Source organism: Stegostoma tigrinum, chromosome 6, assembly GCF_030684315.1.
Source record: "Stegostoma tigrinum isolate sSteTig4 chromosome 6, sSteTig4.hap1, whole genome shotgun sequence".
NCBI classification, from domain to species: domain Eukaryota; kingdom Metazoa; phylum Chordata; class Chondrichthyes; order Orectolobiformes; family Stegostomatidae; genus Stegostoma; species Stegostoma tigrinum.
The window spans coordinates 23,487,617-23,512,174 of record NC_081359.1 but is presented as its reverse complement, the minus strand read 5'-3'; the positions used below and the strand labels follow the sequence as shown (position 1 = coordinate 23,512,174).

At 41.8% G+C, this 24,558-nt stretch overlaps 1 protein-coding gene across 5 annotated transcripts in view; it reads left to right on the top strand.

Annotated features, from left to right (window-relative positions):
• Nucleotides 1-24,558, top strand: part of LOC125453382 (kelch-like protein 1) — a 351,831-nt gene that overhangs the window by 261,276 nt on the left and 65,997 nt on the right. For 3 of the 5 annotated variants that reach the window (XM_059646484.1, XM_059646486.1, XM_059646483.1), the window contains exon 7: nucleotides 6,982-7,005. The exons of the other annotated variants lie outside the window; for them this stretch is intronic. In XM_059646484.1, the coding sequence (XP_059502467.1) occupies nucleotides 6,982-7,005 (24 nt within the window). The remainder of the gene's footprint in view (nucleotides 1-6,981; nucleotides 7,006-24,558) is intronic. 5 annotated transcript variants of the gene reach the window in all.

The following is a 24,558-nucleotide window of genomic DNA, read 5'->3' as shown; positions in this document are numbered from 1 at the left end:
TGAGATCCCTCTGTATGTCAATACTCCATAAGACCATAAGACCATAAGACATAGGAGTGGAAGGAAGGCCATTTGGCCCATCAAGTCCACTCCACCATTTAAATCATGGCTGATGGGCATTTCAACTCCACATCCCTGCACTCTCCCCGTAGCCCGTGATTCCTTGTGAGATCAAGAATTTGTTGATCTCTGCCTTGAAGGCATCTAAAGTCCCAGCCTCCACTGCACTCCGTGGCAATGAATTCCACAGGCCCACCACTCTCTAGCTGAAGAAATGTCATCTCATTTCCGTTTTAAATTTACCCCCTCTAATTTTAAGGCTGTGCCCAAGGGTCCTAGTCTCCCCGGCTAACGGAAACAACTTCCCAGCGTCCACCCCTTCTAAGCCATACATTATCTTGTAAGTTTCTATTAGATCTCCCCTCAACCTTCTAAACTCTAATGAGTGCAATCCCAGGATCCTTAGCTGTTCATCATACGTTAAAGGTTCTGTCATTCACAATATAATTCCCACTTGTACTCGATCTTCCAAAATGCATCACTTCACATTTGGCCAGATTAAACTCTATCTGCCATTTTTTTCTGCCCATGCCTCCAACTGAGCTATATTCAGCTACAACCTTTGAAAATCCTCCTCACTATCTGCAACTCTATCAATCTTTGTATCGATTGCAAACTTACTAATTAGAGCAGCTATGGTTTCCTACCAATCATTTATGAAGATCATAAACAGCAGAGGTGCCAGCACTGATCCCTGTGGAACACCAGTGATTACAACTTTCCATTCCAAAAAGCATTCTTCCACCGCTACTCACTGTCTTCTACAACTAAGCCAGTTTTGTATCCATCTTGCCAGCTCACCTGTGATACCATGTGACTCTACCTTGTGTAGCAGCCTGCCATGAAGGAACTTGTCAAAGGCTCTAATGAAGTCTACGTAGACAATATCAACTGCTTTTTCCTTATCAATCATCTTCATCACCTCCTCAAAAATTTTGACCAAGTTAATGAGGCATGCCCTCCCCCCGCACAAAACCATGCTGTCTACTGCTAGTAAGTCCATTTGCTTCTAAATGCATACAGATCATATCCCTGAAAATCTTTTCCAATAATTTCCCTACCACTGACATGAGGCTCACCAGCCTGTAATTTCCAGGATTATCCCAGCTACTCTTCTTAAACAATGGAACAACATTGGCTATTCTCCACTCCTCTGGAACCTCACCTGTGGCTAAACTGGATACAAAGATGTCTGTCAATGCTCCAGCAATTTGTTCCCTTGCCTCCCTCAACATTCTGGGATATAGCCCGTGAAGACCCAGGGACTTATCTACATTAATACTTTTTGAGACATCTAACACCTCTTCCATTTAATAGCAACCTGGTTTAAGAATTTGACATTCCTTCCCTGAGGTCAGCCTCCACCAATTACTTCCCTTTGCTGAATACCAACGCAATGTATTCATTAGGACCTGGCTCCACACATAGATTCCCTCCTTTGTCTTTGAGTGGACCAACTCTTTCTCTGGCTCACCTTTTGCATTCTATGTATGTATAAGAAGCCTTGGGATTCTCCTTAAGCCTACTGAATTTTTCCTGATACATTTCAGACCTTCTAATTTCTTGTTTAAGTTCTTTCCTACTTTCCTTACATACTTCAAGGGCTTCATTAGTTCCCATTCTCCTGGACCTTACATATGCTTTCCTTTTCTTTTTGACCAGGGTCTTAACATCCCTGGTCATCCAAGGTTCACGTAACTATCCTTCCTTCTTGCAGGAACGTGCCGCTCCTGAACTCTTATCCACTGCCATTTGAAAGACTTCCACTTGTCTACTGTGAATTTACCTTCAAACAGCCACCTCCAATTTAACACCTTCACCTAAGGACTGCTTGTTATCTCTATCCATAAGTACCTTAAAACTCACAGCACTAGAGTCACTACTCCTGAAATGTTCCCTCAGTGAAACTTCACTGACCTGGCCAAGCTCATTTCCCAAAACCAGGTCCAGTATAACCCCTTCCCTGGATGGACTGTTTACTTAACATGTCAATAAACCCTCCTGAATGGTCCTTACAAATTCTGGTCTAGCCAAGCCTCTAGCAAATTATGGGCCCCAGTCAATACAGCAGAAGTTAACAATCCTGCTGTTTTTGCATCTTTCCCAAATCTGTCAACATATTTTCTCCTCTATGTCCCACTGACTATTAGGAGGCCTGTAGTACACCCCCAGCCTTGTGATTTTACCGTTCTTCTTCCTGAGTTCTACCCATATTGCCTCACTGCATGAGCCCTCTCATTTATCTTCCCTCAGTACAGCTGTGAGATACTCCTTTACCAATAATGCAACTCCCCCACCCCTTTTACAACCTTTTCTATCACAACTGAAAACATATTAATCCTGGAACATTCAGCTGCCAGTCTTGTCCCTCTTTCAGCCAAGAATCCATAACTGCAAACTGTCATAGTTGCAAGTACTAACCAAAGTTCTGAGTTCATCTCCCTTGTCTGTTATACTTCTTACATTGAAACACATGCATTTCAGACCACCTCCCCTACTCTTTTCAGCACGATTTCCCTGCATGTTCTTGTTCTTACTCACAATTGCCTTGGTTTCTACTTCTCCCACATTTTCTGCATCTACTGCCCCACTCCTCTGGTTCCCATCACCCGCCACACTAATTTAAACCCTCCCCAACCACTTCACCAAGTATGCCCCAAGGACATCAGTCCCAGTCCTACCCAGTTGTTCGCCCAGTTAGCCCGTGAAGACCCAGGGACTTACCTACATTAATACTTTTTGCGACATCCAACACCTCTTCCATTTAATAGCAACTTGGTTGAGGAATTTGACATTCCTTTCCTGAGGTCAGCCTCCACCAATTCTTTCTCTTTGCTGAATCTTTGCTAAATGTTATTCGCCCAGTTTGTACAGGTTAAAACTCCCTCAGAACTAATCCCAATGTCCCACGAATGTGAAACACACACCCTCACACTATCACACCATCTTTTCAGCAATGTGTACATTCTACGTATCCTGCTGTTTCTTCTCTGACTTGCCTGTGGCACTGGTAATGACCTTGAGATAGCTATCTTTGAGGTCCTACTTTTTAACCTTCTTCCTGGTACTCAATATCCTTCTTTTAGGACCTCATCCCTTTTTTTAACCTATGTCATTAGTACCAACGTGCCACACCACCACTGGCTGTTCACCACCCCCTCTAGATTGTGCTGCAACTGCTCCAAATCATTGAGGACCCTAGCACCAGGGTTGGCAACACACCATTCTGGACTCTTGTTTGTGGCGACAGAAAGCCTATCTATTCTCCTTACCATCGAATCCCCAATAACTATAGTATAGAGTTATGGAGTTTTTGATGATCTTACTCATAGAGCCAAAACAGGAAACCAATGATATTGTAGATTTGCAGAAGACTTTTGATAAAGCCTTACGCAGTTTAGTAAACAAAATTAAAGCACATGGATTTCAAGGTTGTATGGGTATCCTAAAGTATAAGGATCGAGGATTGGTAAACAGGTGGAAAGCTAACAGTAAGAATAAATGGATTATTCTTGGTTTGGCAATTGGTACTGTAAGGATCAAGTTTTGAACCACAGATTTTCACAATCTACATCAGTGAGTTAGATAAGGGGACCGATTTCAAATTTCCAAGTTTGCAAATGAATATCGTGAGGAGGATGCAAAGAGGTTTCAAGGAAATTAAGACAGACATGGGCAAGACGTTGACTGATGAAATATAATGTAGAGAAGCCTGAGGATGTCTACTCTGAAAAGTAATGTAGCTATGTCATAAATACTGAGAGACTGGAAAGTGTTAATGTCCACTGGGACCAAGCTGTCTTTGTTTATGGTTCATTGAAAGTGAGCAAGCAGCTGTAGCAAACAATTCAGATTGTTATTGAAGGAGAATTTTCAAAAAGGCACTAAGTTTTAGTATAGTTTCAATTATATAGAACATGAGCGAGGCTGCACCTGGAGTATTGTTTGCAATTCTTTTCTTCTTGCCTTAGGAAGAGCATACTTACAATAGAGGGAGAGATTGAGCAGAAAGCTCCAGCAATCTCTTGTGTTTAGAAAGCAATTTCATAGACACTCACAAGATTCTCAGAAGGTCGACAGAGTAGATGCAAAAAGTATGTTTTCTTTGGCAGTGTGGGCCAGAAGTCGCAAAATATAAGGCAAGCCATTTCAGACTGAGTTGAGGAAGAACACCTTTACTCAGAGGATGGTGAATCTTTGAAGTTCTCTACCCAAGACAGTAGGGAAAGTTCGGTCATTGACTATGAACAACACAGAGATTGATACATTTCTTGTCACAATGACATGAAAGGATATTGGGATGTTGTGGAAATGTGACATTGAGGTCATCAAAAGTAGAGCAATACATAGTTTCAATTTCATTATGGTACAATAGCATTTCAAATTATGACAAATTCCTTAAGGTGCTTTCATACTGCAATTGTAACATTACATAGAATAATATTCAATGCACAGTGCAGAAACAGGTCATTTGATCCAATTTGATAATGCTAATACTTCCTAATTATAACAATGACTGCTTTTCAAAAGTACTTAATTGGCTGCAAAACACCTTGAGATGTTCTGAGGTTGTGGAAGTCTCCACAAAAGTAACTCTTACGCTTCAAACAGGCCACCTTCAATCCATCATCATGCAATCAATTTAACATAGCCTCCATTTGTTTCTCCTTCCTGACCATATCAAACTTCCCTCTAAATGAATCTATGCAATTTACCCAAAGTACTCTCGTGGTAGCATTTTCTGCTTTCTAACCAGTCTCTGGTTAAAGATGTTTTTTCCTGACTTTCATTTAGTCTAATTATGGTCAATAATTTTAGATTCCTGCACAAGAAAAGCATCTCTCACATGGAATCTGTTTAACATCTTCAGATTTTTAAAGTTCTGTATCAGATCACCCTTCTGCTTTTTCTTTAATTAGTTGAAATTAAAACTTAAATAAGGCACCTCAGAAGGTGTGGTTAAAGAATATGTTGACATACAAAGGGTAGTGTTAGTTTTGAACTCTCCCAGAAACAGGTGGTGATGCTGCCTTAATTGTCTCATTTTAAACATATCATTGAGGGCGATAGATTATACAACATCTGGGAGATTGTTTCTCAGGAGAAATTGAGGTTGGAGCAGTTTAGGCGGGTTCCCACATATGCGACATTTTTGTAGATTACCTTGGTGGGTGATGGCTTACTGCTAATTTGATGGCTTTTGGTGTAATTCTACAACACACTGTAATCTTTAGTTGATTTTAGCAGCCACATAGCTTCCTGATTGTGTGTCTTCCACACCTTCGAAATCATTTTTGTAGAAAAAAGGTTTTGTGCATTTTACTTATAGTCATCCTACGGTGTTATTTAATCGTACAAGAATTTGAGGCATGCAGTCCAGTTTGGATAACACATCCACCATAATACAGTGGCAGTTTGGTAATTTCCATATCTATTTTGAACTCATAAAGGTCAAGATTTTTGACATGACAGACTGTATCTCCGCTGTGGGGAAAATCCTGGAAGAAGTCAGGGATCAAAATTGTCACCCCAGGCACAGTATTTTTCATTTTCAAAGGGGTGGGTGTGGGGCAATCTGTAATTCAGAAAAGTACAGTTCCCAGAGGCAGCTGGCCATTTAAATCATCAGCTGCCTCCAATGAAGTCAGGTTTCAGAGCCCCTGGAGTTTAAAACTCAGTGTGGACACTACATGAGGTAAGAGCAGGCAGCCTCAGAGGGACAGGAAAGTTAATGTTTCAGGTCAGGAGCCTTCTTCAGAAATGGACAGGGGGAGGTAAGCTCAGAAGTCAATAGAAAGAGGAGGGGGTGTGTCTGGTGAAGGTAGGTGGGATGGTGAGAGGTGATTGCAGGGAGGGAGTGTTCAGCATTGGTCACTGAGGTGGGAAGAGCGGAGAGTGGGAGAGAAGATGGACAGGTTGTGTCAGGTCAAGGGAGTGGGAGTGAGAGGGAGGGTCGGTCCTGGGATGAAGCTTGGGGTGTGGAGAGATTTTGAAACTGATAAAATCCATATTTAGGCCATTAGGCTGTAGGCTCCCAAGGTGGAATATGAGGCGTTGCTCCTTCAGTTTGCGGGTAGCATCATTGTGACACTGCAGGAGGCCCAGGATGGACATGTCACTCAGGGAGTGGGAGTTAAAATGTTTCACGACCAGAAGGTGTTGTTGTTTGTCACGCACAGAGTGCAGATGTTCTGCAAAATGGCCTCCGAGTCTCTGCTTGGTCTCATCGATGTAGAGCAGATCACATCAGGAGCAGCGGATGCAAGAGAGCAAGTTGATGGATGTACACGTGAATGCATATGTTCCTCCAGCTCCACACTTTTTGTTGAAATTACCACAACCTTTGAGGAATGTGAGGCATCTTTTGGGATTGTGGAAAATATGCATGACTGTACATATAAAGGAGTCTAAATTCTTTATTTTATTTATTAATGGTGTAAGACTATATCAAGCTGGGCCACCATTTACTGTCAATCCTGAATTACCTTGAAAAAGGAAGTGGTCAACTTTTTTTTTAAACTGCTGCTGTCTAGCAAGAATGCCACAGAGCTGTTAGGATAGGAACTCCAAGATTTTGACACAGTGACACTGAAGTTACGGTGATATATTTCCAAGACAGGATGGTATGTGGCTTGGAGGGAAATTTTCAGATGGTTGTATATCCATGCATCTGCTGTGCATGTCATTCCAGGTGCGAGAGGTACAGAGTCATAGATGCTACCATAGGAGTCCTGGTGAATTATGTCATGCATCTTGTAGATAGTGCCACTCTTGCATTTGTGTTTGACGGGGTGGATGTAGTACCAATGAATCGCGCTGCTCTGTCAAGGGTTGTGTTGAGAGTCTTGAGTGTTGTTGGAGCTATACCCAGGCAGATAAGTGGAGATAATTCCATCACACTCCTGTTTTGCTCTCTTGTAGAGAACGGACCTGGAGAGTCAGGAGGTGAGTTATTCGCTGCAAGATCCATCGTCTCTGACCTTCCACTGTAGGTACAGTAGGTCTGTGTACAGCCGTGGGTGGCTTCACTATCTAAGAAGTTATGAATGGTGCTGAACATTGTGAAGATCATTGAGCCAAGAACATTGTACATGGAACTCCCGTAGAGATGTCCTGTGAGTGATGATTGACCTCAAATAGTTACAATAATCTTTCTTAAAATTAATTTGTGAGATGTGGATGTCACTGGCTGAACACCATTTATTGCCCATTCCCTAGTTGCCCTTGAGAAAGTGGTGGCGAACTGCCTTCTTAAATTGCTGCAGTCCACCTGCTGTGGGTTGATCCACAATGCCAATACAGAGGATTTTGACTGAGCAGCAATAAAGGAACGGGGATATATTTCCAAGTCAGGTTGGTGAGTGGCTTGGAGGGGAATGTGAAGGTGGTGGTGTTCCCATATTTCTGCAGTCCATTGTCATTCAGATGGAAGTAGTCATGGGTTTGGAATGTGCTATCTAAGGATCTTTGGTGAACTTCTGCAGTGCATCTTGTAGATAGCATACGTTGCTGCTACTGAGCTTTGTACAATTCCAATCAGTAAACAGATTTCTACTGATTTCCATTGACTCCAGTTTGCTCCTTAATATCATTTGCAGTCAAAGCAGTCTTTGTGTCAAGACCAGTTACTCTCACCTCATTTTGAGCTCAGTTATTTTGTCCTCATTTAGTTGAAGATTATGATGAGGCCTGGGCTGAAGGGCATTGGTGTGAACCAAACTGAGCATCAATAAGCAGGTTATTACTGAGTGAATTCTATTTGATGATACTGTTGATGATCTCTTCCACAACTTTCTTGCTGACTTGGATGACAATTAAGAGTGCAAAGCTGTCATATAACTATCCGAAAATACAAAATGTAAATGACAGAAAAAAAGTTGGGTATTTCCATATTCCTATTGAGATAGCTGTTGTGGGAATTGCACTGCATGACTATCATTTGCTGTCAACTGATCATTTTGAATGTAGCTCCAACTGCTCACAGAATTAAATATTAAGCATTAAACTGAAATGTTGGTTTGCATAAGGGATTTGTTGAGGAAATTTCAATTTGTTGTTTTTTAGTATCAACAAAAACACGTTGTTTTTAATTTAGCATTGAGAAGGTTGTGGTGAACTGCCTTCTTGAACCACTGCAGTCTTCGTGCTGTATTTAGACCGTAACGCCTTTAGAGAGGAAATTCTAGGATTTTCACTCAACAACATTGAAAGAATGGCAATGTATTTCCAAGTAAATATAGTGAGTGCATTGGAGGAAAACTTTCAGCTTATGGTGTTCCCATGTATCTGCTGCCCTTGTCATTCGAGATAATAATGGTTGTGGTCTTAGAGGTGTCATCCTTTGGTGAATTTTGCAGTACCTCTTATAGTCATTACAGACTTAGCATTGGTAGAGGAGGGAATGGGCTTTCATGGATGTGGTACCCACCGAGTGGGCAGCTTTTTTCCTGGGTGATCTCAAGCTTCTTGAGTATTGTTGGTGCTGCATCCAAGTAAGTGGGATATATTCCTCTTGACTTGTGCCTTGTAAATGGTGGACAGGCTTTGGGGAGTCAGGAAGTGAGTTTTTTGCTGCAGTATTCCTTGACCCTAACTTGCTCTTGTAGCTATATATCTATATGGCTGGTATAATTCACAAGCTTCAAAATCTCCACTCCCACTACCGCATCCCAAAACCAGCCCAGCTTGTCTCTTCCTCCCTAACCTGTCCTTCCTCCCAGCTATCCCCTCCTCCTACCACAAGCCCCACCCCCATCTCAACATACTAACCTCATCCCACCCCATTGACCTGTCTGTCCTCCCTGGACTGACCTATCTCCTCCCTACTTCCCCACCTACATTCACCTTTACTGGCTCCATCCCTGCCTCTTTGACCCGTCTGTCTCCTCTCCACCTATCGTCTCCTCTAATCATCTTCTATTTCCCTGCCTCTCTCTCCCTGTTTATTTCAGAAACCCCTTCCCTTTCCTCATTTCTGAAGAAAGGTCCAGGCCCGAAACGTCAGCCTTCATGCTCTTCTGATGCTGCTGGGCCTGTTATGTTCATCCAGCTCTACACCTTGTTGCCTCAGATTCTCCAGCATCTGCAGTTCCTGAAACAGTTCAGAATCTGGTGGCTAGTAAGGGCACAGATGTTGCTCATGAGGAACTCAGTGATGATAATGCCGTTGACTGCCAAGATGGTTAAATTGCTTCTTATTGGAGATGGTCATTGCTGCACAAAGTTATTTTCCACGATGGCTCACTGGTTAGCACTGCTGCACCACAGCACCATGGGCCCAGGTTCAATTCCACACTGTGTGTGGAGTTTGCACATTTTCCTTGTATCTGTGTGGGTTTCCTCTGGGTGCTCTAGTTTCCTCCCACAGTCCAAGGATATGCAGGTTAAGTGGATTGTCCATGCTAATTGCCCACAGTATCCAGGGATGTGTAGGCTAGGTAGATTAGCAATGGGAAATGCAGGCCTTCAGGGATAGTGAGTCTGGCTGGGATGCTGTTTGGGGAGTTGGTGTGGACCTGTTGAGCCAAATTGCCTGTTTCCACACTGTAGGGATTCTCAAAGAAGTAAAATTTCAGCCCAAGTCTGATATTATCTCAGTCTCACTACATTTAGACCCAGTCAGCTGCAATATCTGAAGAGTTGCAAAAGGTGTTGGATTTTGTGCAAGCATCTGTGATCATCCCCACTTCTGACTTTATTATGAAGAGGAGGTCATTGAGGAAACAGATAGTTTGGCTTCGGACCCTACCCTGAGGAATTCCAATAGAGCTTCACTGGAGCTGAGATGGCGAACACCCAACAGTGACAACTATCTTCATTTTTGCTAGGCATGACTCCAACCAGCAAAGAATTTTATCCCTGTTTGCCATTGACTCCAGTTTTACTGGGGTTCCTTGATGCCACACTGGGCTAAATGGAGCCTTAATTCCTAGGGCTATTGCTTTAACCTCATCCCTGGGATTCAGTTCTTTAGTTCACGTTTGGCCCGATGCTGAAAGGAAGTCGTGAGCTGACCTCGCTCCAGCGGTATACAAACTAAGCATCAATGACAGGCTATTGCAGAGCAGGTGCTGCTTTACAGTACTATTGATGACACCTTCCATCACTTTACTAGCGATTAAGAATAGACTGATTGGACATTAAATTGGCCAGATTGGAATTCAGCTTCTTTTTGTGGACAGGAACATACCGTACACATTTTTTTCACATGGTTGTGTAAAAGCCAGTGTTGTAGCTGTGTGGAATGTTTTGGCTGAGGATGCAGCAAGTTCTGAAGGGCAAGTGTTCAATACTGTTGCTGGAATTTTGACAGGGTCCATAATCTTCACTGGGCTCACTGCCTCATGACAGTAGTGACATCATCAGAGACAAATAACCTGAGATTTTGCCAGCATGCCTTCTCAAGTATGGCCATATTGGATACAAGATAAGTTGACACAGACAGAGAAAGGCAAAGCATGGTCAGAGGCGCTTGAGTTACCACCAAGTTGATTTAGGGGCTAGAAAGGACTACGGGGATGATTGGAGACACCAGTGGTGCCAGTATCCATGGGAAATAGGTGGCTAGGCATGGAGGAATAGGGTGTCATAGACAATTGAAGGTCCATGGGTGAAGGGCAAGCATAGTTTGGCACAGAGGCCATGTGGGGCCAAGGGATATGGGTACACAGACATGAGTTAGCATGGAGTGTATGAGGCCATGGGGGCTGGTACAGAGGATTAGGTGGCTTGAGCTGGCAGGGATGGAGCTTGGAGACCAAGTGGTTGAAAACAGGAAGGATGCCTTTGTGTTAATCTTTATTTTTAAACTTTGAACGCAATGCCAGAATCTCCAGGCTATCTTTCTATAAAACTCACCTCAGAAACCAAGACCTTCCTCCACTATTGCCAGGCTGTCCTGCCTGAATCACAACTAAATGTGCTCACCACAGACCCAAATTGGGAAGGACAGATGGCCATTTTTAAAGTTAGGGTTCAAGGTGTTGGAGTTTTTTCCACCCCTGTATAGCTGACTTGAGAATGAAATCTGTGCGGTCGGGGCTGGGTGGGGTGCAAATTTCAATGTTCCCCTATATCAGGGTGAAACAGAGACTCAGTCTCATCAGAGTTCTGTAGTTCTTTTGTGTTGATCCATCTTTAAACAAAGGCATGTTTCAATCACCTAGATGCCTGTGAATGACCACATTTATGTAAATATTCTCTTGAAACTTTGGACTGCCTGGGGCTTCGAGCACTGTGTTCAAAGCTTTAAAATAAAGATTAATTCACAACATGTCCTTCCTGGTTTCAGGCTCTCACACTCCATGCCTCATCCATGCTAAACCGTGCCACCTAATGACCACAGCTGTCAAGGGCCACTTGATTTACAGCAACCATTTTAACAAACTGTATGCATCCAATTTTTTGAAGTGTTGACTGAAAGTTCATAACATAATGTTACTCACTTCTCACTTCTGATCTCATCCTTGTATATCTTTTTTGCCTTTATCCATCCTCACACCCATTTTATAAGATGAGGACTAGATTACGTACAGGAGTTATCCAGACACGTAAAGGTATTTATAGTTTTGATCAGCTTGTTCAGACATGTTATGACATGCCTTCTGGTGCAGGTGGAACTTGAAACTGGATTTCAGAGATGAGAAGCAAGGATACTATCAGTGCATTGTAAAATCCCTTAATTTTACTAGGTGGTCTTCCATGTATTAGCCAGGCTCAAGTCTGTTTAGCTTCAGTTATCAGTCAGGGTCAGGCATTTTCAGACTAGTATGACCATTGGCTTTCCAGATGTATGTACATGCATTGTTTGAGATGTAGTTTTGCAGGAGTTTTTGTTTGCTTCATTAACCGATTATCTGTAATTTTATTTTTTTTAAAAATCAGCGATCACCTATGACACTAAAAAGTTTAATTGAGTAATTGCAAACAATAAGAATTGTGTGGGCTTGGAACAATTCCCTATTGTTTGAGTGGAGTTTTGAATTGCTGCCAAAGTCTTGGGGGTTGATATTCTCTTTGATCAGTGATGGAAGACAGGTAGTAGCAGAAAGCCTGCCCATCATAAATTTCTCCCACCAACCCCCTCATTCAGTATTCTTTCCAGTTGAGCCAAAGGTATAACAGGCAGCATATCAACTCCTCCTGACTACTAAAGTAAATAGTGTTGACAGTTCTGAAGAGCTTGCTTATTCTTTCTCCTGATACTGAATGATTCACTCTGTATTTTCAGAATTTCATGTCTGTGTTGCAGACTTTCAGCTAATTTTTTCAACATTAAATACTTTAAAGATTTGATTTGCCTGAGAATCCAATGTACTGTTTTGATTTTCCAGGCCAATTATGATTACCTGTGGTCATTGGAAAGAAATTTCCCACAATATTTTCTCCCCAAATTATGCCTTTTAATATTTTAGTCGATTTCCTTGCCTTTCCCAGGAGATTACATTATGTTTAAAAGGCATCGAGATTCACAAGGTATAACATCTTTAAGGAAAAGGTTGTCTGGAAGAGTGGGTCTTTTCCCATCCTGTATCAATCTCGTATTCGTAATCAAAACCCTAGTCATCTCGTCTCTTTGGAAGATAATTGAACTTGTGTGAGAAAAATGTATAAATTGAATCCAAAGTCCCTTCTAGGCCAAATGGTTGCAAATCATTTAAATAATAAATGGAGTAATATTGCTTGTGTAGATCATATCAGCAAAGATGTGATGGACTTTTTCAAGATGTAATAAAGAGTACTTTTTCATATTCTGTGTTAGACAGTGTAAGAAAAAATGAATTTGAACTTGTGAAATGTCTTTTATGCCCTCAGAATTTTGCAAAGGACTTCACGGCCAGTGAATTTTTTTTCAAATGTGGTTTTGCAGGCAAACATCGAAAATAAAGCAAAGAAAACTTGCATTTATACAACGTTTTTCATGATCAACTTACAGCCAATGCTGTATCTTCACTCCCAGGACCTAATCTCTCCCCTCCTTCACTCTGCAGCTGATTTCTGTTCACTCACCAACAAGTGAATCCCCTTCAAACCCAAGGCCCAATTCCCACTTCACTTGTTCCAGATTCCATCCTCCCACATACTACCTCCAGGAATGCCAGCATCATTGTTCACACTCCGGATTTGACATCTCTGTTCACCCACTTCAGATCTACTACCCCTTTCTCTGCTCCATACCAGCTACCCTTATCTCATCATGCTCCACCCTTCTCACCCTACCAGCGTAATCTGGACTGTTTTCTGCCTTTACAGTCCTTTCTCCTGCCAACAGACTGCAAACCCTCCAAGTCAAAACCCACCTTTCCTCTCCCTCAAGGAATTTGACTTCTCTCGCTCACCTCAATCTAGCCAAAACATTGCATCATTTACTTGGTCCCCTTGCCTCCCAGACCCTGCCCAACTGGTATCCTACTTATCTGGTAGCCAACATCCCATATCCTGCCTACACCTTACCCTCAGTTCCCTTCAAAGTGCCTGCTTCTCATTCTGGACCTTTAATTTATAGAATACAGCAACTGACCCCTGTGTAAACATGTCACATTTTGCCCCCCATCTCAGTTCTCATTATGAAAGAACTGTCAGATGGAAGTATGAATTTACATTTAAGAAGGAGATCTGATCAGAACTGCCTGTCAGAAAGGCTCCTTGTGTAAGATAAATTGTCCCACTTTCTTCTTGTTTCGTATGCCGCCTAACCTTTTATAACCACCTAGAAAAATAATTGGGGCCTTGGTTACATGTCACATCTGAAAGACGGTGGGGTGAAATTTAAGCTAACTGAGAAATGCACAATATGAAGTGCACATTTGATTCTGAACTCTATCCACTTTTAGTCATGGATTTCAATGAAGGGTAAATTCAATATCTTGGCAATCTACTGATAGGTAGAACGGATCTTCAGTACTCCTGACAATATGACACTCCATCATTCTATACCTAAGGGTCAGACAAGATTGTACATTGTATAACTTTGCTGATTAGGGAACTTTTATTACATAGAATTTGCATTCATTGAATGTGGACAGAGAGATAGGGTATGTTTGTACTAAGTCACTCTTTGCTTTTCTTGTACCATTGTATTTTTAAAAGCAAATAGAAGCAAACTTCTTTCGCAAATCTGAAACAAGAACAGAGCACACTGGTAACACTCAGCAGATCAGCCAGCATTTGTAATGAAACAGAAACAAGCTAATGTTGAGATAAATTTTAACTTAGTGTAAGAGAATAATCTTTCAAAAGAGTTAAAATTTATTATTCAGTCTTACATCAGACATCCATTGTTAATGTTGGCTAAATGTATGAAGCAAATTATGAGTATTATTTGCACAGTATTCGAATATTGAGGTAACGTTTCAACTATTTTTCACATTGCTTTGCAGCTGATCTCTCTAGCCCCTCACACTAAGTTATAGTAAAATCAGGTTTTGCAAGAGTGGAGCCAAGACCCACATCAGTTCTGACACCTAAGGCAGTTTCTGATGTGAGCAAAGATTGGTGAGATTGAACAGGCTGACATATTATGCCTTGGGAATTCTGAGAGCAACTTATATGTTCCTATTGAGGATTTCTTATTAAAAATAGGAGTTGAGGACACTCTAGATAAGGGAGGTGTTATGAACCAGACCAGACCTCCTCTAAATATTTTAAGAAGGTACCCTAGACCGTAAAATTTTCTTACTTTTAAAGACAAACGTAAGGTATAATTTGACTGGTCAAACTACTTGACGTTATTCAAAACACAATTTATTCAAGTACTATAGTTAAAATACAACAAAAGAAAGAAGAACTTAGAATAACTTAGCTCTATTGTAAAACATAACAGAATAATAGATACGACAACTGTTATTGGTTAACTGTTCCAAATTAGTAATATCGCATTCACACACCTCTTGGCAAAAAGGCAAATTCAGAAATCAGATTTTGTCACATGCAATGCCTGCAGTCGGAAGAAAAGTCCCAGTTTCTGGCCATTACCAAAAAATGGCTTCTACATCTTCAAGGCTCCAGCAGCTTCACCTGAATCTAAAAGCTAAAAATAATACTGGAAATCCTAGCCTGTGAAAGGTGGCCATGGCAATCGAGGCTGATTCTATTGTTCCAACTTTAGAAAAAAATCGATGTCCTCACAAGGTGTTTATGCTACCACAGACTGCTCAACACGTCTCATTCAATCTCTGTCTTAAAAAAGAAACCAGGAGAAACTGTATCTCTTATAGCCACACTATCATCACAAAGAAGCAGTCAGAAGTCGGGGATTACAAAAGAAAGACATGAGTGATGAGAAAAACAGACAAAGAAAATGTGCAAGTGAAGGAGCAAGATTTAAATAAGGAATTGAGAATAATAAAAGTAGTTGATACTTGAACTGTAGTGTTGAATTGTTATTTTGACTCAAAGCAATTTAATCATCAACTCATTCACCTGCTCTGGTGCATCACTCTGGATGGTTGGAAACCCCAATAATCATCTAACTTTTTATTTAACAAGTGATTAGTGATGACACCACAGCCATTACTGTTGTTTAGACTTAATTTCTTCTGGCCATGGGGCAAATATCTACCGAGAATGAGTTGACTACAGTTGCCAAAATAAATAGTGCAGTAAAGCAGCAAGGGTATTATTCTTTGTAACTGAACTGTTAAAACAACACTCCAGGCTACTGCTATAGTTACATCATTGCCATGAAGATATGGTTCATGCCCAGGTCATGGTTATAACCATCAGCAGGAAACATGAATTAAACTTCTAATAGCAAACACTGTTTTAAAACTCAGATAAAAATGACAGATTTCATAGCCAAGGTGGCAATCTAATTTTTCTTATTGTACATCACTTTCTAATTCCACTGAGATGGGGATGGGATCTGCAGAAACCAGTCAAAAACAATGTCTTCAAATGAGTATGCATGAACCATATTTCCTTCTGCATGAATATAATGCCCAGATTCTCAGCTGAGTGGAGACAAACCATCAAAGCAACCAATCAGTTGAACAATATGGGCATGGCTATGTGAGGATTTCCTGTAAACTAATCAAGTTACAATTAGAAATACAATTGTGACTGAATTACTAGTCAGTTTTAAACGGATGTCACTTGGCATCATAATCCTTTGTGTGTTTTAAGAGCAGATTTTCTCTATAGGATTGAACAAACAACAGAGAGATGGAGAGAGATCATTCCTCCCTCTTGCATCTGTTAACCCAACTCATGAACATTTGCCCTGTCAGCCATTCACTCCCTTTCTATTTTCAGCAGACACAAACTTTTAATGAATGAATGCCACTCCACAGCTCTGTCTCTATTAAATCAAATACATGATCTAGCACCATCATGGTTTTTAATTGTCTTGATGCTCAAAGCAGAATATCACCAAGAGAAAGCAAAAAGACCATCAAAGTTTGGCTGAAACCAGCACAGTCTGAAAACTACAGAATTAAAACATTAAACTTTTATGGATTTTAATTTTGCAATCCTGTTATCTGTATTTGCATGTGTGGAACTCCAAGGTCATACGTGTTTGTGTGAAAGTCAAAGCATGTTTTATTTTACTTCGATCAGTTCAAGTATAATAAAGCTAACCTCTTTCACTGTTGAGTTCAAGAAAATTGTCCAATTGTTCCTTACGATCATAACACATAGAAGGTTAATGTTAATTTGGCAAATGTATCCATTTCACAAAAAAAAACCTGTTGTCAAATAAGTAGAGAGAGAAAAGATTGGAAGCTATTCTACCCCTGCTTAGCTGGTCATAACATAATGAATAAGTAAGTATAAGATAATAAAATGTGAGGCTGGATGAACACAGCAGGCCCAGCAGCATCTCAGGAGTACAAAAGCTGATGTTTCAGGCCTAGACCCTACATCAGACCCTCTCTGATGAAGGGTCTAGGCCCGAAACGTCAGCTTTTGTGCTCCTGAGATGCAGCTGGGCCTGCTGTGTTCATCCAGCCTCACATTTTATTATCTCGAATTCTCCAGCATCTGCAGTTCCCATTATCACAAGTAGGTAGAATTATGTGGTACAGAGTTATATAAATCAAGGACATCTAAGGTAGTGATGATGGATCCCTGATTTGTGCTGTTCTATTTGATGATAGCAACGTGGAAGTTATAACATATCCCAGCATAAATAAGGAAAATGGAAAATATTCAAAATACCCAGCAGAGTTGGAGCATAGGCTGTAGGTTCACAAGAACAACGTAGGGAAAGAAGGATATGCTAGAACAGAAAGCAAGATCTGGTACGATGGTCAGCATGGCAGGTTGAATAGCCAAAGGTACAATAATTGTAGGCTGTGTGGGATGGTAATGGGACAATATTTCGGTTGTTGGTTAAATATTCTGCTAGTTCTCATTGTTTAGGTTTATGTGTAAGAAGAATGGTAGCACTTGACTGAGAGATAATAGGAACTGCAGATGCTGGAGAATCCAAGATAATAAAATGTGAGGCTGGATGAACACAGCAGGCCAAGCAGCATCTCAGGAGCACAAAAGCTGACGTTTCGGGCCTAGACCCTTCATCAGAGAGGGGGATGGGGTGAGGGTTCTGGAATAAATAGGGAGAGAGGGGGAGGCGGACCGAAGATAGAGAGAAAAGAAGATAGGTGGAGAGAGTATAGGTGGGGAGGTAGGGAGGGGATAGGTCAGTCCAGGGAAGACGGACAGGTCAAGGAGGTGGGATTAGGTTAGTAGGTGGATGGGGGTGCGGCTTGGGGTGGGAGGAAGGGATGGGTGAGAGGAAGAACAGGTTAGGGAGGTAGAGACAGGTTGGACTGGTTTTGGGATGCAGTGGGTGGAGGGGAAGAGCTGGGCTGGTTGTGTGGTGCAGTGGGGGGAGGGGACAAACTGGGCTGGTTTAGGGATGCAGTTGGGGAAGGGGAGATTTTGAAACTGGTGAAGTCCACATTGATACCATTAGGCTGCAGGGTTCCCAGGCGGAATATGAGTTGCTGTTCCTGCAACCTTCGGGTGGCATCATTGTGGCACTGCAGGAGGCCCATGATGGACATGTCATCTAAAGAATGGGAGGGGGAGTTGAAATGATTTGCGACTGGGAGGTGCAGTTGTTTATTGCGAACCGAGCGGAGGGGTTCTGCAAAGTGGTCCCCAAGCCTCCGCTTGGTTTCCCCAATGTAGAGGAAGCCACGCCGGGTACAGTGGATGCAGTATACCACATTGGCAGATGTGCAGGTGAACCTCTGCTTAATGTGGAATGTCATCTTGGGGCCTGGGATAGGGGTGAGGGAGGAGGTGTGGGGGCAAGTGTAGCATTTCCTGCGGTTGCAGGGGAAGGTGCCGGGTGTGGTGGGGTTAGAGGGCAGTGTGGAGCGAACAAGGGAGTCACGGAGAGAGTGGTCTCTCCGGAAAGCAGACAGGGGTGGGGATGGAAAAAAGTCTTGGGTGATGGGGTCGGATTGTAGATGGCGGAAGTGTCGGAGGATGATGCGTTGTATCCAGAGGTTGGTGGGGTGGTGTTTGAGAATGAGGGGGATCCTCTTTGGGCGGTTGTGGCGGGGGCGGGGTGTGAGGGATGTGTTGCGGGAAATGCGGGAGACGCGGTCAAGGGCGTTCTCGATCACTGTGGGGGGAAAGTTGCGGTCCTTGAAGAACTTGGACATCTGGGATGTGCGGGAGTGGAATGTCTTATCGTGGGAGCCGATGCGGCGGAGGCAGAGGAATTGGGAATAGGGGATGGAAATTTTGCAGGAGGGTGGGTGGGAGGAGGTGTATTCTAGGTAGCTGTGGGAGTCGATGGGCTTGAAATGGACATCAGTTACAAGCTGGCTGCGTGATATGGAGACTGAGAGGTCCAGGAAGGTGAGGGATGTGCTGGAGATGACCCAGGTGAACTGAAGGTTGGGGTGGAAGGTGTTGGTGAAGTGGATGAACTGTTCGAGCTCCTCTGGGGAGCAAGAGGCAGCGCCGATACAGTCATCAATGTACCGGAGGAAGAGGTGGAGTTTGGGACCTGTGTAGGTGCGGAAGAGGGACTGTTCCACGTAACCTACAAAGAGGCAGGCATAGCTGGGGCCCATGCGGGTGCCCATGGCCACCCCCTTCCCATGGCCAAACCCCTTAGTCTGTAGGAAGTGGGAGGAAGAGAAGTTGTTGAGGGTGAGGACGAGTTCGGCTAGGCGGATGAGGGTGTCGGTGGAGGGGGACTGGTCGGGCCTGCGGGACAGGAAGAAGCGGAGGGCCTTGAGGCCATCTGCATGCGGAATGCAGGTGTATAGGGACTGGACGTCCATGGTGAAAATGAGGTGTTGGGGGCCAGGGAATTGGAAGTCCTGGAGGAGGTGGAGGGCGTGGGTGGTGTCACGGACGTAGGTGGGGAGTTCCTGGACCAAAGGGGAGAAAATGGAGTCCAGATAGGTGGAGATGAGTTCGGTGGGGCAGGAGCAGGCTGAGACGATGGGTCGACCAGGGCAGGCAGGTTTGTGGATTTTGGGAAGGAGATAGAAACGGGCCGTGCGGGGTTGGGGAACAATGAGGTTGGAGGCTGTGGGTGGGAGGTCCTTGACTGAGATACTGTTGAATTGAGGAATTTGATTCTGATAACATTCACTATTTAAGAGAAAGTAAAGGAATAAGATTGGGCAATGCTTGAATAAAAATGCAAAATTTAGAATTGACACCATGTTCATGAAAATATGACTCGAGTCAATTTACATTTTTGTTGTGATAACATCAGTGTACTTGGCATAAAAATGTTTTCCATTGTCATTTATATCATTGGGTTATGTGTTAACAAGCACAAACCAAATTATCCACTTATCCGTTCAAGTGAATTTATAAAGATTTTGGCCCCTCTTTGTCATGCTGAAAAGGTGTTTAGAAAATATATTCCTAGACAGTAGTTGTCATTCGATCCGCATTGTTTCCTTTGTCATTCAAAGTGATCATCTGACAATGTGATAGCACCTTGACATTGATTGCTCATGCCTGCAATTAGAAGGTGTGTGAATCAGCAATAAAGATTCCTCATAAACTTCCTCATCTTTTTAAAGTATTTATGGTTAGACCGTTGATTGCATGTGACATCATTGGTGAAATTAGCCATGATTAGTTACTGACACCTATGACACCTGGGAGCTTGAATTAACTCGGATAATTCAAACTCAAGTATTCTCCAATACTTTCTACTGGTATCTATTCCTTCAAACTGTCAGTATCATTTCTTGAAGCCACTGTCATCACTGATACCAATGTTTAAATCAAGACTAAAAGAAAATCAGCGGAAAATAAACAAAGTAAACCAAGCACACATTGATCACAAGGTGAGTTAAGTATTTGAAATGTGAAGATGAATTAAGAGACAGTGAGTGGAAGGGAGAGATAAGGCACCTATGGGCAGAACATTCTTAATAATTGTAGCAAAAGTCAATCCAAGAGCCCAGAGAATTAGAGACAATAGCAAAAGACGATATTGGGCAGGGATCAAGCTTCTAAAAGATGCATTTACATGGTAGCATCATTGCTATTTTTGCCCAAGTTGTGTTTGATCAGGTGCTGCACTGACCTTTAGGAAAGCCTGGAAAGTAAATGTTATTTCATTTCCAATAACCCCAGAGGAAACAGATTATGAGGTTCCACTCTAAATGTCAGAGAAATAAAGCAAACTAAAAGTTCAAACCAAAAAATTAAGAGTGGTGTAGTTAAATTATTTTCATGCTTTTTTATGGTGTCATTATAGTGAAATATATGCACAAAAGAAATAGTTTTGCAAAGCAGGGAAAAAACTATGTGGCGTATGAACTTATTTTGGCATAAAATAGAAGCATTGAGAGTCAGTTGTTAAATCAACCACAAATAGTATTGTAATTCAAAGTGGCATAGAACCAACATTCCTCTGGTGATATGTTAGTGAGATAAATGCTAAATTAATGCAAACAGAATAAGGATCAAAACTCCAAATTCAGCAATGATGCAGTAAAATGTCACATCATATTTAAATAAACAAATCAGTGGAGCCATTACCACTGATATAAGAGGAAGAGTTCAGCGTTAAATTATTTGGATTAAACTGTGACTTCCTTAAAAAAGTCTAATAAATCAGTTAGACATGATTTCCATTTTATGAAGCTAGATTGACTCCGCTTAATTAGATTACATTTTTTTTCAAATATTCTGCTCCTATTTCCTTGATAATGATCCAAATACTTTTCCAACAATAAATGTTGGGCTAATTGGCCTGCAGCTACCCATTTTTTGCCTCCCTCTCTTTTTGAATATGGATGTTACATTGGTAGTTTCCAGTTATCTGACATTTCTCCAGAATCCAAAAATTTTTAGAAAATCACAAACAATGCATCTACTCCGTAGTTACCTCTTTAAGGATCTTAGGATGCAAGCCATCAAGGCAAGGAGACTTGTCAGATTTAAGACTTCATCAGTTTGTTGAATGTTACTTCTCTGCTGATGGTGATGGTCCTTAGTTCCTCTCCCCAATTCTTTATTAGTAGGATTTTCAGAGTATCTTCCATCATAAAGACTTATGCAAAATATCTGATTAAATTTCCGGCCATTTCCTTAGTCCCCAAAACAATCTCCTGAGACAACTTAATACGTTCCTTAATGCCCTTCTTGAGCCAGAGTTTATTTATCCCTCTTTCAGAATCTTTCTTTCTTACTGTTTGATCTTTGTCATTCCTGCTAATCTCGCTGCCCAATTCACTTCAACTGACTCTATCCTCATTTCATTGTCATGCTCTTTATTTAGTTTAACCACAGTTGTTTCCACCTTAAGTTATTAATTCTCAAACTAAATATTAAATCATTACTTCCTAGTAGATCTTTTACTCAATGCTGATTTAATAACCCTGCATCATTACCCTATCTAAGTCTCCTGCTTCCTGCTTGTCTCCATGACATATTGCTCATGGAAACTATCCCTAATGCTCTCTATGAATTCATTGTCATAGCTACCCTGTCCAATTTGATTACCCAATCAACACGAAGATTAAAGTTACTCACGATTATTGCTGTGTTCTTTTTATATGCTTGTACTTAATGGTGCCATTCCACCATCTTTTCCACCTTCCTGTATTTCCAAAGGATCAAATATTCCTAAATATTAAGTTCCCACTTTTGACCTCTATGTAACCATGCTTCTGTATAGCTATGAGATCATAATCATTTACCTTGATTTACACCATCAGTACATCTACCTTATTTTGAATGCTCTGTGCATTAAGGTACAAAGCTTTTAAATTTGTTATGTGATCAAATTTCCCTGAAATTTTAAGCTTTCTTGTGGATGATGACGTTCCTTCCTTTTATTTTCAGGTAACAGTCAGATCCTTCACAACCCTGCAATCTACCTACTCCTTTACCTTTGATTTTCTAATTTTCCATACAACTGGGCCTAACCACATCTGCTCCATCCCACACTATTTAGATTAGAACCCTTTGCTCAGCTCTATTTATTTCGTTGGCCAGGAATGTGGACCCAGCATGATGCAGGTGGAGCTCATCCCATCAGATCAGCTCCCTCCAACCCCACTACTGTTGCAAATGTCCCATGAATTCAAATTTGGAGTAACACATTTAGCTCTTTAATCTTGTTAACCCTGTGCAAATTAGCTTGTGGCTAAGGTAGGAAACTGGAGATTATTTCATTTTTTGGTTCTGCTCTTTAATGTGGCCTCTGTCTGCTCACTTTCCCCCACCAGAACTTCTTTCTTCTTTCTTCTTATATTGTTCTTATCTAAATGGACCACAACAACTGGATCTTTCCCTTCCCATTCCAAATTTCCCTGCAGTGCAGGTGAGATTTCCTGGCACTTGGCAGGGTCTCTCAATCCTTGCCACAGAGAACAGTATTTATTCTCCCGTCCAAACTATCTCTGATTACAACTGCATTTCTCTTTTCTGACCTCTTTTAAATGGCTCCCTGTACCATGGTGCAATGTTCAGTTTGCTTATCCTCCGTACAGCCTCTCCTCACAACCAGACACAGAACGAGAATCTCAAACCTTTTAGACAAGTGCAAGAGCTAAGTCTCCATCAGAAATACATCCTGGATCCTTCTATCTACCTTGATCCTAGTCACACCCCCAGTCCCTGACCACTAACCAAATTTTAGGTCAGAAGTCACACGACACCAGGTTATAGTCTACCAGGTTCATTTGAAATTGCTGCTCCTTCATCAGGTATTTAATCTAAGGGGTGTAACTGCCTCGTGAAACACTGCATCTGGTAACTCTTCTCTAGTGTTTGTGTTGTATTTGGAGTACCAGAAGGTGTTTGACAAGGTACCTCACAAAAGATTAATTCACAAGGTAAGAGCCCAGGCTGTTGGCTGTTGGAGAATTGACTTTTGGGCAGGATACATTGAGTGGGAATAAAGAGTTCTTCTCGCAGGTTGGTAACTGTTACCAGTGGGGTTCCACAGGGATCGGAACTGGGACTGAAAACATTTACTTATGACGTGCAGTGAATGTAAAGTAGCCAAGTTTCTGGATGACACAAAAATAGATGGACAGGAAGATTGGTACAGGGGCAAACCATTCATGGAGAGAAATTTATAAGTTACGTAAGTGGGCAAAAAGTTGTGAAGTGGAGAGTAATGTGGGAAAATGTGAAGTTGTTCATTTTGGAGGGGAGAACAACAGAACAAAACATTATTTAAATGGGGAAAAGCTGCAGAAGGTGCAAAACAAAGGGACTTAGGGGGTATTTGTGCACAAAACACAGAAAGCTAGTACACAGGTGCAGCAGGTAATCTGAAAGGTTAATAGAATATTGAAGTATAAGAATAGGGAAGTCTTACTGCAAGTGTACAAAGTGCTGGTGATACCACATCTGAAGTACTTTCAGCAGTCTTGTTCCTGCTTTCAAGGAAAATATGTTTCATTAAAAGCAGTTCAGAGAAGCTTCACTATGTATGGAGGGATGGTCTTATAAGCAGTGATTAAACAGGTTGGTACTCTACTAAAAGAATGTGAGATGATCTCCTTGACATAAATAGGATTTTTAAGGGGCTTGGCAGTGCCAGGATTAAGACGTGTCAATTTAAGACTGAAATGAAAAGGACTTTTTTTTCTTTCCAAGGGTTGAGAGTCTTTGGAAGTTCTTACCACAGAAAGCTGTGAGGGCACAGTCCTTGAGTATATTTAAGGCTGAGATGGATTATTGATCAGAAGGGGACTCAAGAGTGATGGGAAAGAGCAGGAAAGTTGACATGAATTTCTGATCAGCCACGATCCTATTGAATGACAGAGCAGTCTCAAGGAGCCTAATGGTCTACTTCTGTTCCTATTTCTTACGGTCTAAAGTAAGGGGCAAAGTATTTATGACTAAAGGGAGGAGGAATATCTTCACCTGGAGTGTGGCAAATCTTTAAAATTCCCTTCCTCAGGGGACTGTTGAGGCTCAGTCATTGAATATGTTCACGATAGAAATTGGTATATTTCTTGTTACTTGTCACATTAAGAGATATGTGGATGGCACACAGAAACAGCATGATGTACATGATCAGCTATGAGCCAATGGAGCTGC